General features: G+C 47.7%; 1 protein-coding gene across 1 annotated transcript in view; it reads left to right on the top strand.

Moving 5' to 3' along the window:
- LOC131562477 (uncharacterized) overlaps positions 1-9,772 on the top strand; it is a 133,398-nt gene extending 123,626 nt beyond the window's left edge. The window contains exons 7-13 of the mRNA XM_058812231.1: positions 150-329; positions 884-1,116; positions 3,422-3,551; positions 4,333-4,464; positions 5,386-5,629; positions 6,266-6,343; positions 8,005-9,772. Of these exons, the coding sequence (XP_058668214.1) occupies positions 150-329; positions 884-1,116; positions 3,422-3,551; positions 4,333-4,464; positions 5,386-5,629; positions 6,266-6,343; positions 8,005-8,162 (1,155 nt within the window). The 3' untranslated portion in view covers positions 8,163-9,772. The remainder of the gene's footprint in view (positions 1-149; positions 330-883; positions 1,117-3,421; positions 3,552-4,332; positions 4,465-5,385; positions 5,630-6,265; positions 6,344-8,004) is intronic.
- Positions 9,773-14,495: the final 4,723 nt, after the last annotated feature.

The raw sequence follows: 14,495 nt of genomic DNA, 5'->3' as shown, positions 1-14,495 counted from the left end.
TACCATGTTTAGGGTAAAGGAGAGGAAATAATGGTTACAGATGGGTCCAGATATGCAGGAAGGGAGTGCAGGAACCTGGTGTGCAGTCCTTGAGGCTTTCTGTGCCACAGAGCAGATGCCCAGGAGGTTTCCAATCTGGTTTTCTCCAGGGTTACATTAAGCAGTGCCGCAAGAGAGCCGACATGTTTACAGAGGAACAGCTGAAGACAATCTTTGGGAATATTGAGGACATCTACAGGTGCCAGAAGAAATTTGTTAAAGCACTAGAGAAGAAATTTAACAAAGACCACCCACATTTGAGTGAGGTTGGCTCATGCTTCTTGGAATATGTAAGTAAATTTGACTTCGTGGGAAAGGGGTAGCTGAGGATGGATTGAGGCAGAGGATTTAGAAATTTGTCAGACAGAACTGAAGCTTTCTTTAAAAAGATCCACTAAATGCCACCACCCTCTAACCCAACCCTGCTCAACCACTTCCTAAAGAAATATCCTTTAGCTCTTGTGGCTGTGGAAAGAGCCTTTTCAAAGCACCTTATCCTCTGAACAATGAAATCCCTGCCAGCTCTTGGTACCTCAGGGAAAATGCAGGAAGACTCCAAAATCTCGAGCAGGACTGAGTTTACAGTAAAGGTATTTTGAGGTCAGTGAAGGATCAGCTGTGGCTGGTGTGGGCACTAAGAGCATTCAGCTGAGCCCCGAGCAGGGTCTGTGGGAATGTCTGGGTCTCTCAGATGAAGCTGTGACACACTTTGCCAGCACCCAGCTTTGAGTCTCTGGGTTTGAGAGCCTGGGGAGGGCACAAATGACCAAACACCTCCAGTTAGAGTCTGTGACAGGCCATGGCCTGAGGGACAAGGCAGTAACCCCCTCCCTGTGCCCTGCAGCAAACAGAGTTCCAGATTTACTCCGAGTACTGCAACAACCACCCCAACGCGTGCCTGGAGCTGTCGCGCCTGGCCAAGGTCAACAAGTACGTTTACTTCTTCGAGGCGTGCCGCCTGCTGCAGAAGATGATCGACATCTCCCTGGATGGCTTCCTGCTCACCCCCGTGCAGAAAATCTGCAAATACCCCCTGCAGCTGGCCGAGCTGCTCAAGTACACCAACCCCCAGCACAGGTGAGGGCGGGGAAGGAGCCAGGATGCTCCCATGGAAATGGGCTCGGGCATGGAGAGCAGTGGCTAACTGCAGCCAGCTCAGTTCTTACACGTTACCTCATAGAAACCTGGAAAAAAAGTTTAATAATGTAATTTAATTAAGTATATTTACATAGTATAAGTATATTATACGTTACATATAATATAACTTATATGATATTAATATTAACTTAAAACATAACTTTGTGCATGGAGAGCAGTGGCTAACTGCAGCCAGCTCAATTCTTACAGGTTACCTTGGAAAAACCTGGAAAAAAAGTATATTTATATAGTTTTATAAAATATATTTACATAGTATAGGTATATTACAAGTTTTATGTAATATAACATAATATTATATAATAATATAACTTATATAATATTATAATAATATTAACTTAAATTATAACTTTGTGCATGGAGAGCAGTGGCTAACTGCAACCAGCACAATTCTTACAGGTTACCTTGGAGAAACCTGGAAAAAAATTATATTTATATATTTTTATAAAGTATATTTACATAATATATTATATAACTTATAATATACTTATGAACTTGTATAACACGATATTATAATAATATTATACTTATGTTCTATTAATATAATATACTAATATAATAAAATACAATATAATAAAACTTATAACTTATTATCAGTATATTGTAAAAGTATATTTACATAATTTTTCACTACAGCAGCACTCAGCTTTCCTGTCACAGATCGAGAGCTACAAGGTCCACTTCATAACGGCCTTTTTCTATTTTATTTGGCTTGTGTATCTGTGATACCAGCACATACGTACTTTGGAGCTTGGATTTGTCCTGGTTTCTGTCCATGTTTCTGGTGGTGGTGTTGAGAACTGTGCCTCCAAAAGCATTGGTTGGATACATGCCAAGATGCCCATACAGCTGCAGTTCCCCAGTGGGAAGTTGTGCCCTGCAGCAGCCAGGCCATGCACACTTGGTGCCCCATCCAGTGCCAGCTCCATGGCCTCCAAATCCATCACTCACATTCATGGTGAGGGCACTGCCTTTGGATCAAATAAATGTCACATAATTAAGTACCTGAAAACATGAAATATCTCTATGGAAGTGTTGATATTGGTCCATTGTGGTTTGACTCAATTTCACTTTCCTAATTGCAACCCTGGTGCTTCCCAGAATGGTTTTAAGCACATCTTGTTGCCTAAGGAAGTGCAGAGATGTTTGAGAGCTGCCTTAGAGCCAAGTTGTGCAGCTCAGCCCCTTCCCAGCAGCTCTGAACTCAGCAGAGGTGGCTGGTGGCCACAGATGGTGTGTGGGGGAGGACAGCTCAGCCTCTGTCCCACCCTGCCAGATAAACCATCAGCCCATGTTTGAAACCAGCCAGTCACTGTGGGACTGCTTCACCTCTGTACCACACACCAGCCCCTGCATGGCACAGCAGCATGGTGAATGAGTTGTGTTGCAGAAAGGAAAGGAGAACCTGCAGGTTCTTCCAGCAATTCCTATTTACACCTCTGTAGCTACACTGGATTACTTAGCCCCTTCCCTTCCCCAGAGGTGGCCTAGATTTGTTACCAGACTCAGTAAACCCACACTGTCTCCCTGCCCAAGGATGTCAGGCTAAATTCTTAGCTCCCTGCTTATGTGCCTCCTTTACACATAGAGGGGTGGGATGTCTGGGATGGAGCAGCTTTCCTGAGCAGACTCCCTGGAAAATGAGATTTTTAAAAATATAACATGCTATTGTTCTAATCAACATCAAATCTGTGCCTGAAAACCAAGGAGTGTCTGAGAAGCTGCCAGAGGAGCAGGGACAGAACAGCTGGGACAGACTGCAGGTGGAATCCTGCTTCCATCCCAGCTCTGTGCCAGCTGCTGCCCTCTGGAGTGCAGGTACAGCACCCCTGTGCCATTCTGCCAAGCATAAGGCTGGGGTGTTGTGAGGGCTTTAGGGCGAAGTGAGAGATGAGAAATTGACTCCAAGTAAGTTCTCAGAAGGCTGATCCTTATATTATATTATATTATATTATATTATATTATATTATATTATATTATATTATCTAAAACTATACTAAAGAAAGAGAAAGGATACAGACAGAAGGCTGTCAAAAAAGTGATCATGAAAGTTCATGACTGACTCCTCAGAGTCCAACACAGCTGGCTGTGATTGGTCATTAATTCTTCAAATCACATTCTAAAACAGCAAAACAAGGAGAAGCTGAAGCTTCCCAGGAGAAAAAATCCTGGAGAAGGGATTTTTCAAAAACTATCATAGTACCCTGAAGCCTGTGTGTGTCCCCAGGGATTTCAAGGACGTGGAGGCTGCGCTGAACGCCATGAAGAACGTGGCTCGGCTCATCAACGAGCGCAAGCGGCGCCTGGAGAACATCGACAAGATCGCCCAGTGGCAGAGCTCCATCGAGGACTGGGAGGTGGGGACTCCTTGCCCAAGGAATTCCACCTTGTTCCTCTTCTGCCCTTCCAGCAGCTTCTCTCCACAGTGATATCTCACTGTCTAGCCCCACCTCAGCTCTCTGATTTTAGTCTTTTAGTACAGCTGAGCAGGTCTGGCATATAACCAGCTAGACCAGCTGCCTTTGCATGTGCCCTGGGATTCTTGCTTTCCTGTTTTTCCTTGCAGAATGAAATCAGCATGTAGGTTAGTGGAATTTTATTATTTTTCTCTTGCCCCTCCCCATTTTATCTTGAGTGACTTCAAACTTTCAGGATGAGCAGAATTGCTCCTTAATTCTTAACAAGCCAGATTATTGTTGCAGAAAGGCAACTTCTGGCATAGTCATAGAGGAAACCAAGGTTCCCTGTGGACTCATTAAAAAAATTGCTAAATAAAAGAAACAAAATACTGATTTTCTAAATCCTAGACTCAATAAACCCACACTGTCTCTCTGCCCAAGGATGTCAGGCTAAATTCTTAGCTCCCTGCTTATGTGCCTCCTTTATGTCTGGGATGGAGCAGCTTTCCTGAGCAGACTCCATGGAACAGGAGATTTTTAAAAATGTAACACACTATTGTTCTAATCAAATTCAGTTCCCCCCCCCCGGGTGCCAGGGCACAGCGTCTCCCTGATGTGCCAAGGACTGTCCTCCAGCACAGAAGCTCTCTCTCATTCCCACACAAGTTCTGTCTGCAGGAATTCAGGCTCCCACTTTCAGATGAGGCTGAGACCAACCTGTGCTTTGTGCTGTTCCCAGGGAGAAGATGTCCTAGTCAGAAGCTCAGAACTCATCTATTCTGGGGAATTAGCCAAAATCTCCCACCCTCAAGCCAAGAGCCAACAGAGGATGTTCTTCCTCTTCGATCACCAGCTTGTCTGCTGCAAGAAGGTAACCATGAATTCTGGCTGCTGCTGTGCTGGTGGATTTAAGTGAGCCCCTCTCCACCCCTTTGTTTCCTTAATTCCTGCTGGCCTCATGGGCTCCTGGCACTCTGTGCATTCTTTCCTCTGAGCTCCTGGGGTGTTCTGTGCATCTGAGCACAGCAATCAGCTACTGCTCTAATCCTCACAGCACAAGAGGAAAGCACTGCACAGCTTCTGGGGTTAGTGAGGGGTTATTCTGTACAACTCAGTGATTGTATCTGTACAACTCAGTGATGAGTATTGTCACACAAGTTCTTTTAAATACCTTGTTCTTCATCTGAGCTTCCACCTTAGTGTTGTATTCAGAAAAAGCTGCAGGTTTGATGAACAGCTGTGGCCTTGGCAGTCAGTAAGGCCATGCTAACAGCACATTAAGTCTGTAAGTACAGCTTTTTTCATAAGCTGAGTAATAACAGAAATCTTCCCTCTTGGAGCCAATGAACAGTATCTTCCACTGGAATTTCAGAACTGAATGTGCCAATTGTTTTTTGCATATTCCACAGCATGCAGGTAGCTCCAGGTAACTTAGGTATGAAAATCACTGTCCTCAAAGTTACTTTTTATTGTCAACAAAAACCCAAGAGGTAATCAGTATTACTTTTGCTTTTAAGTGGAACTGAAAGATTCAAATAGTGTTTTCTGTCAGAGGCTCAATGAGGATTTGGGATCATGTGTAACACCCAAGCTTCAGGCAGCAGAGAGGCCCCAGCACAGCCACCAGGCAGAACAAGCACTGTGGCTCCCTGCATGCCCCCAGCAGCCCAGCACTCTGCAGTTGCACAGACTCACACCCAGTGTGATTTCTTTGCCAGGACTCTGATGATGCAGGAAGGGTAAATTGCCATCACATCAAGAACAGCTCCATGTGCTGTGATCTCTCTTGCAGGACCTCCTGCGCAGGGACATCCTGTACTACAAGAGTCGCATCAGCATGGATGACATGGAAATCCTGGATGTGGAAGATGGCAAAGACAAGGACTTCAATATCAGTGTGAAAAATGCATTCAAGCTGCACTGCAGAGACACTGAGGAAGTCCATTTGTTCTGTGCAAAAAAGCCTGAGCAGAAGCAGCGCTGGCTGAAGGCGTTTGAGAATGAAAGGAGGCAGGTGCAGCTCGACCAGGAGACAGGTACGGAAAGAGCAAGGCTGGGAGAGTGTTTTGTTTTTTAATCATTATTATTATTTTTGGGTTTTCATCTTTTTTTTATCCATTGGCTAATGCCTGAGGAGTGAAAGGGTTGGGAAGCCAGCCCATGCTCCAGGGCAGCTCTGGGCTGCTGAATGACACATTGTGAATGAATCTGTGCGATTAAAAAATTGCAAACCACCATAAGCCATCACTGCAGTTTGTCCTCAGGGAGGCTGATGTGTCCTAAGGAGTTCAAGCAGGGCTGACAAAGTAGTCAATACATTACATACAGGGTCCAGAGCAGTATAGAACAGCTTCAGTCAAGGGCTCTCCCTGTCCAAGAGGGTTTGTGTTGTTTTGTCCAAATCCTTCTCAATTCAGCCTGGTGTGATCTGAAAGATTTCAGCCACCAGTGGCCTGCAGTGGCTTCTCCCCCCTGTGCAGCCTGGGCTGAGGGCAGGCAGCAAACCCTGCAGGGGGGTCTGTGCAGCCCAGCACAGGCTGGGGGAGCAGGCTGTGCCCCCCCAGCCTTGGCAGCAATTGTGGCCTTGCACCTCAGGCATCTGCCCACCCTTGTCTTCTCCTGAGGTCCCAAATGATGACCTGCTGCTGACACGAATCTGCTTCATCTTCCAGGGTTTTCCATCACGGAGGTGCAGAAAAAGCAGGCAATGCTGAATGCCAGCAAGCAGCACCATGCTGGGAAGCCCAAGGGTGAGTCACACCTGAGCACAGGAGCACTGTGGGAATGGGGGGTGGCTCTGTATTTACTACATGGGAAAGGCTTCACTGAAGTGACATTAACAAACTCTTGAGAAGGCCAGATGGTGACAATTTGCACCGCAGTTCCTGGTAGATTCAGAAGGCTGGAGTCAGGAGATCATTCCTAACTCCAGGAGAGCCACTTTGCACATAATCAGCACTCTGCCAAACCCAGCAGCTTCTGCTCTAGGCCAGTGCACAGCCTCTCCCTAGGAGCCAGGCTTCCCCAGCAGTGGGGCATTCCCTTTGGCAAAAGGCAAGGTTTGGAGTGTCCCCATGGGGCACAGAGGGCCACAGAGGTCTCTGCAGCAGGGGCTGTTCCTGCCTGTGGCAGATGCTCTCAAACCTGCACCTAGGGCAGGGTGCCAGGGTAGGGACCATGCTTGGGCAGGGCTCTGGGTTCAACCTGCACAGACAAGGACAGTCAGCAGCAGCCAGGGGAGAGTGAAGTCAAGCAAAATAAAGGTTCCTGTGCCCACAGCACTGTCGCTGAAGACAGCCCCGCTGCTGCACCTTCCCCTTCCCTCTGCTCAGAGGAAGAGGTGGCACTTGGTTCCTCTGAACCCACAGAGAAAACCACTTCCTCTTGGTGGTACAGCCAGCACTCAAAGCCCAGCCACATCTCCTGAAAGCAAGCTTGGCTACATGTCAAAAAGGGCCAGAAATAGGATTTGGCTGCAAACAGGGGGAAGTTTGGAAGGAAGCCAGACCATGCTAACAGAGCAAAGCCCTCGGGAGACAGCACAGACCAGCCTTGTCCTCCATGCAGGCACTGACCATTCCTAGTCAGAGATCCAGCCCAGGAGGCTGGAACAGGCACCAGCAGCACTTGCACAGCAGCTGCTTCTCCCAGCACAGCCAAAAGCACCAGCTCAGTTTGTCACCAGTCATGAGCTGCAGCTCTCCAGCCCTGCTGTCGTGCTGGCAGGACACCTGACAGTTGTGCAGCACATTTCTGGGCCTTCCACATGCGCTCTAATCCTGAAAGGCACTGCTGAAAGTAAGGATAACTTGAAGGAAAGGGTACGCTAAGACAAACCCAATCACAGCCCTGCAGCTTTAATGGCGACTGGGGGAGGCGGTAGAGTGGGGAAAAGGAGTTGTGTTTGACTAATGAGACAGAGTAGAAATTTTCCAGAGTAGAAATCCATTCTGATTTAGGTGAAATGTACATCTTTGAGTTAAGTCTCTAGCTTGAAAACATTGCTACTTAGCCTGACTGCCTGTTCTTGTAGAAAGCCTAAGCTCAGAGAAAGGCTGTGCTTCAGCCCAAGGACAGAGCTAAGGGGGGAGACAGAGAGACAGAGACTGCTGTGAGAGCAGGTCAGCCTGACCTAGGAATTCTTTCTGAGAAAGAAGAACTAGCGGCAAATGTCACACAAAATTTGTAAAAATGAAAATGTATGAACCTATTGTGAAATTGCATACATATGGATGTGAGAAAGAGATAAAAACCCTAGAGTTCCCAGAGGTGTGCATGTCTTTTAGAGAGGAATCTCCACGTGTCCAGCGCTGTAATAAACATCCCGGCTTTACAACTTCCACAAAGCTGTGGAGTTTTGTTTGTCTCCACAAAACACTAACATCTTCCCCTCTCCTCCTCCTCCTGGCAGCTGTCACCAGGCCCTACTACGAGTTCCTGCTGCGGCAGAAGCACCCCACGCTGCCCAGCACGCTCCCCCAGCAGCAGGTCTTCATGCTGGCAGAGCCCAAGCGCAAGCCCTCGAACTTCTGGCAGAACATCAGCAGGCTGACGCCCTTCCGGAAATAGGGCAGCCCCTGTTTGTGCCTGAAGCCCTTCTGAGAAAGCACTTTATCCCTCCCTGCTGGCAGGTGGAGCCCAGGTTCAGCCAGCCCTGTGCCCACAGAGGATGGCACAGGTGCTCCTGCCTTCCCTATTTATTGTGCAGCCCGGCTGACCCGCTGGCTCCCAGGTGAGGCTGCGTGCAGCGGTGCCAGCCCTGCCCTGCCCTGCCCTGCAGGCAAAGCTCCAGGAGCACACAGCAGGGAGCTGGACAGGCTGCAGCCCGAGAGATTTACCTTGTCAGCTGTACTGGACTCACTCCTTCCCGCTGTGCCCACACTGCTGGCTGGCAGCTGCCACAGGCCAGGGCAGCCCATGGACCCGCCGGCCCCGAGGCCGCTGCCGCGCTCACAACAACAGCTCAGAGTCCGTGGTGAGGAGGGATGAACCTTCTGCTGTGCCCACCCCATGCCCTGCATTTCTCAGAGCTGTGATCCTCCTCCACGTGTCCAGCTAACTCAGCAGCCTCTGCAGGCCCTCAGAGCACAGTGAGCGCTGCACTGTGACCTCCTCCCTCCCTCCTTTAGTCCAGCAGCACCGGTGAGCGGTGCCCCACATTAAACTGTGCCAACCTGCAGCATGAGTCAAGTCGAAGAATCTCTCTAGTGGGTTTGAGTTACATAAGTTAGAGAAAAATGTGCCTAATTAATATCATACTCAATTCTTTAGATTCTTGTCTCTCCATCATTCTGCCATATTTCCTGGCCAATGAAAATGCTCATTGTTTGTAATGTGTTTATTTATGGTAAAAATCAGAACTGTGTATTTTGTAAGTCTGTAATTGTTCTTGTCAGATGTTGTTAACTTGATGCCTGTTTTGTCTGTTTAATTTTTCTTTTCCTTTTTTTTTTTTAAAGAAAGGTCAATATTTGCAAACCTAGCTCCCAGAAGTCAGAGTCTGCTGTTCAACTCTGCAACGTCATTGTTATGCAAACTCCCACAGACCCTCAAATTCAAGGAGTGTTACTGACACTTTTAAAAACGGAAAACCACTTGATAAAGGCCTAAATTTGGCATAAAGAGCCTCACTTTAAGTACCCAAGTTTCAAATGGTGGCCAAAAAGAATGAATTTAAACCTTGGTTAGCAAAAAGAAAGATTTGCCTTACCATAGTGAGAGTTAGAAGCCATACTGACTGAATTCCCTAGATTAGGAGACATCCTGTGACAGTGGAAGGAAGACACTGGCTCATTCCAGCTCAAGTATGAGTGAGCACTAACTGTCTGCAGAGCTCAGAAATCCAGTGTTTGTTGATGCTGTAGCTGACCAAAGTCTGGTCATCCAGGGATATCTGAATTCAGTAGCATGTACAAAGTCCTTCTTGCACTATATCTTCCCCCCAGACCAGGGGCAACATTTAATTTCATAAAGAAACTTGTAAAAGTGACTCTCAGCCTGTGTTTGTCTCCAGCCCGTCTATCTGTGTGAAGCTGTTTCTTTCCAAAGCCTGTGGGGATTGTTCTCCTGCAGCTCCACCAGGGGCTGCTCAGCCACAGGGGCCCTGCCAGGAGGTGACCTCAGAGCAGCCATCCCAGCTGTGGGGACACAGGGACCGAGCAGAGGGGTCACTCTCTGCTCTGGGGGGAGAGGGGGGCAAAAGGAGAAAAAATTAAAATATTCTCTAAGAAGTTACTGAGATGAGGCAGTTACAGCAGTATTAGCACAACTTAGACACCAAGAGACACAGACATGAGGACACTGAAGGACACCCAGAGACACACTGAGGCACTGCCAGGTGTGCACAGACACCCACGGGGGGAGATGGTGACCAAGAGACCCTGTCACACAGACACACACACAGACACACACAGAGCTATGTCAGCCAGCTGCAGCCAGCACCACCCAGCACCAGAAGGCAATTGTCATTTCTGTGTTTACCCTAAGTGTCTGCACCCTCCTTTCCTTATCCATGGCATGTCTGTTTTGATTGGCCAGGAAGAAAAGCTGTTGGCACTGATGTTATCAATTTTCTGAGCTTATCATCAGCTTTGTAGTAAGTGGAGGGGGGCAGGGGACAATCCTCTCCCCAGCACAGATCCAGGATCACACCCCACACTGAGCATGGCCAGCTGTGACAGGTTGCTCATAGTCCTGTCCAGTTGCTATCTGGGTTCACTCAAGGATGGAGATTCTCCCCAAAGCTCTTTGTATCCCTCTCAAAGCCACTCTGTCCCCAGTGTGAAGGAAGTGCTGACATCTATTCAGAGCTCCCCTGGCTGCAATGTCTGATCTGGTCTTAGGCAGAATGTTGCTTAGTACACTCAGCATTACATCTACAATGAAGTCACTCTGGTAGAAATCCTCACCTCTTCTCCCAAGGGGAATGGGGTGACAGTGGCACAGGACCTGGAGTGCAGCAGCTGTGAAGTGCAACAACCCTGCCCTTCCTCCTCCCTGAAACACACAAGAATTGGCTGTTACTACTTGCCTGTGTAGCAATACTCTAAACACTCAATATGCATCCAGTGGTTAAAACAATCACATCATTTATGAGCTCTTCCAGAACTGGCTGCGCCTCTGACCAGTGCACACAAAGGATTTACAGAGACACTTTTTTTACAGACATTTCTCAAGTGCCAAACCAGACTTCTCTGGCCAGACAGCATCCCAGTCACTGGGCAGTTAATTACTTCTGGAAGAATTCTACTCTCCACTGGATCATCAGTACTCTTTCTAAGAAGTGTCCTCAGTTTGGATTCTAGTCTTGCACACCACATTTGGAGCTAGGATCCAATTCCCTATGCAAGACTGAGATCAGGTAAGAAAGCTGCTCACACAAAGTGCTGGAGTTACAGCAGCAGCACAGAAACAGGTAAGGCTCAAATCCACAAACCCATTGTGCTCAACATGCCCACCCCACAGACTGCTCTGAAGAGGATTCATCACAAAATACCATCCTCACTTTAACAGCAGCACCACCTCCCAACTCTCACCATAACCCTGGGTGTTTCCTGAACAAACTGTCACAGATCAGGTGTAACCTCCTCAGGTTTAAGTGATCAGACACTCAGAGTCATCTCATCCCCCAAGTTACTCATTAAATGGCAAAGTTACCTGTGTGTGAGATGGTAACAGATTAACCCAGCCCACATTTCCCTGCTGCACCTGCATTTGGGCTGGAGTGGCTGCCACAGCTCTGGCAATGGGCAGCACTGGGGTGAACCCTCAGTTCAGCTGGGCTGGGCTGTGCACAGAGAGCAGATCCCAAAGGCATCAGCTCAACCTGGGAGAATGGGGTTCTGGCTGGCCAAGGACAGCTCTGACAAGATCTCTGGGCTAAATGGACAAGAAGTGCCAGTTCCACAAGAAGTGTCCATTTGAACCATGAAGAATCAGAGCTGTGAGATATCAGGAACTTTTCTCTGGAGCTGAACCTTCAACAGGGGCCAGAAATGCAGACTTGTGTACAAAACAAAGTGAAGCTCCTGATGTGAGTATGAACAACACCAACCCTTCTGGATTTTAGGGTAGAACCAGCTAAACTCCACAGAAAAAGTTCTGCACAGAGGTACATAAAAAGTACAAAGAGATTGAGTCAGGGGTGGTTTGGGGTTTTTTTTAAGGGTGTTGGTTCTAGCTGTTCCTCTCCTTCTGCAGATATCCACTTAGGAACCTTCTTGTGAAAACAGCCATGATTCTTATTTATCTAAATCTGCCCAGATTTCATTTGGTCAAATAAAACACAGAATTATGTAAAGGATGTCAATCAAATGAAAGATGATTTCCTGAAGCTACCAGTTCAGTGAACCAGTGGCTACTAAATAACAGTCTGTGTTCTGATCAAAAAAAAAAAAAAAAAAAAAAGGAAAAAAAATCTATTTTAAACTATTAGTTTAGAATATCTGATTCAGACACTGTGGGTGTATACACTTCAATTTCTAATAGCATCAGAACCAGCACAAACTGTCTTTGTGCTAACTCAAAGTGAGAACTAGGTCAGTTCCCATGGAGAGAAGAGTTCCCCCAAGGCAGCCTTTACTGTCTCTCCAGTTTTGCCCATTCCCTGAAGGACAGGGGGGTGTCAGCTCAGAGGAGCCCCCTCTGTGTCCAGCAGAGTCCTTGGCTCACCACGTGCACTGCAGGAGATTCCCACTGTGCAGGACACTGCTCTGCAGAGCAGCACAGCTCTGCCATCCAGGAGCCAACCATGTGCCAACCATCTGCACCTGGGTGTCCCAAGAGCTTCCCAAAACCTCCTGAAAACCAGGTCACCAACAGGTGTAACTCAGAATCCAGGCACCCGCCAGTAACAAAAGAATCTCAGCTTCACACCGAGAACACTTCATTTCTTGGGATGCCAGAATGACAGAAATTAACTTTTTTTAATGGAAAGGCCTTTCACCTGATGTGTCCAAATATCAGGCTGTGCTCCTCCAGATTTACTGCAGTGAAGCACACCTTCATGTAAGAGCATCATTGAAGAAGTCTGTGGCCAGACTGGTATGCAGCCATCAGTGTTTTGAACAAGTTTGCACCACTCTCCCCCCAGACTCTGAGCTGGCAGCACCTGGCAGGTGGGGCAGCATCCAGCAAGTGCTGATTCCTTCTTCATTGTTACTACTTCAGTTGTCTTCATTCTCCTGTCAAGTTCCACCGTGTACCTGCTCATGAGGGTTATGGGCATTACAAAGCCCATCTGACAGTGAGTATGGCACAACAGCAACTGCTCAAGCTTTAAGGAGGGAACTGCTCACACCTCATTAAATGCTGGAGCCTCAGCCTGTGCCTGCTGTGCTGCTCACGTTCTCTACCACAGGGGGAGGACTCACCACTGCTACTGACAGCAGCAGCACCACACTGGTACAACACAAAATATCAACCACAATGTCCTGTACCAGCCACCAGCAGGAACTCCTGTCCCAGAGCTCCCAGCCCAAGCAAAGCTGGGGCTCAGGTCTTCAGGTAAGTAATGGGTTAAAGAATAAGAACTTTGATAGTGGATAAAAATGAACTGAAAAAAGCACAAGTGTTTTCAGCTGATTTAAAGCCCCTGAAGACACAGTGGTGCTCTTTCAGCTGGACAGCGTGGGGAGGAATCAATCTTCAGGCTGCAGTGCCCCACCAGTGCAGCTCCTGTCAGTGAGGCAGTGCAAGGTGCAGCCAGCAGTGTGAGCTGGCAGAATCCAGAAATGCCTCTGGGGACCACAGCTCAGGGCAGCAGCGTGGAGTCTCCTCCCTTCCAGTGCCAGGCTGCAGGCTCTGCAGAAGCCAAGGTGCTCCTTCCCAGCCTCACAGCAATCCACCTGCCCTGCCTTGCCATGAACACCTCACACCTTATTTCTCCCATGTGTCTCACACGTCCTTAGCAAGCTCCATGACTCAAATCCCATGGCTTTGGCAGTGCTGGCACTTCTAGGAAAAATGCAGGCTGCTTGTTCTTTTTGCTCAACACTCCTGGCATCTTCCCCCCTGCAACTACACCCCTCCTCTCCCCACGTCCTGAGCTTCTCTTTGCACAAGTTTGCTACCAAAGCAGCTCCCTGTTCACAGCCTGTGCAAATGAAATACCTGTGCTACTGACCCCAGAGCTGTGTACCTTTGTGTGTGACTGCCTACATTTACACTTGTGAGATGGGAAATAAACAAGCTATCAACTTGAAGTCTTGCATCATTCTGTAATCCTCCCAAAAAGCATTAACTACTGATTATAGAGCAGTTATGGAACAGCATTCTGCTTACAAGCTCCTTCCATCCTTCCACACCTACTTCTTTCCCTTTTCTCCTAAGCAGCACCCACCCATTACCCAGGCTGGATAATAATTTATGGCTTTTTTCTTTAACCTCCAGTAACCTGAAATAATATACTTGCTATCTATATCACACAATCAAGAAAAACGTTATCCCCAAATACAGCCACGAGTTCACTGAAGCTGAGGGAGCTGCATTTGAGCTCAGCTGGGCACTTCACATGATTACAATTCCTACAAGGCTGGCAAAAGCAAAACTTGGGGAAGGTGTGCTCCCCTTCCCCTGTCTGAAGCATCAATTTGCCCACATATTTTACCTCTCTTGCCCAGAAAAGAAAAAGCTATTGTGAAACACTACAAAGTAGATCACTATGGCCCAAAAATGAAGGCCCAGCTGTGGTAATTTAAGCTGCCAGCTGAGCTGCTCATTGTCAAGTTCCTTCTGTCACATTTGGATTGGAAGGATCTCTTAGCCCACCAAGGACTACAACTGGGGTTCCTGTACCAACCTCTCCCCTCTGCATCTGCAATTCTCCCTGGGACACAACCCAGCTTCCCACAGCTGCCACAGGCTTCTGGCTGCTGTTTAAAATAAACATTACAAACCAGAAGT

This window comes from Ammospiza caudacuta, chromosome 11 (assembly GCF_027887145.1).
Source record: "Ammospiza caudacuta isolate bAmmCau1 chromosome 11, bAmmCau1.pri, whole genome shotgun sequence".
NCBI classification, from domain to species: Eukaryota; Metazoa; Chordata; class Aves; order Passeriformes; family Passerellidae; genus Ammospiza; species Ammospiza caudacuta.
Note: the sequence above shows the minus strand (reverse complement) of the source record. Positions and strands in the feature narration are given on the sequence as shown.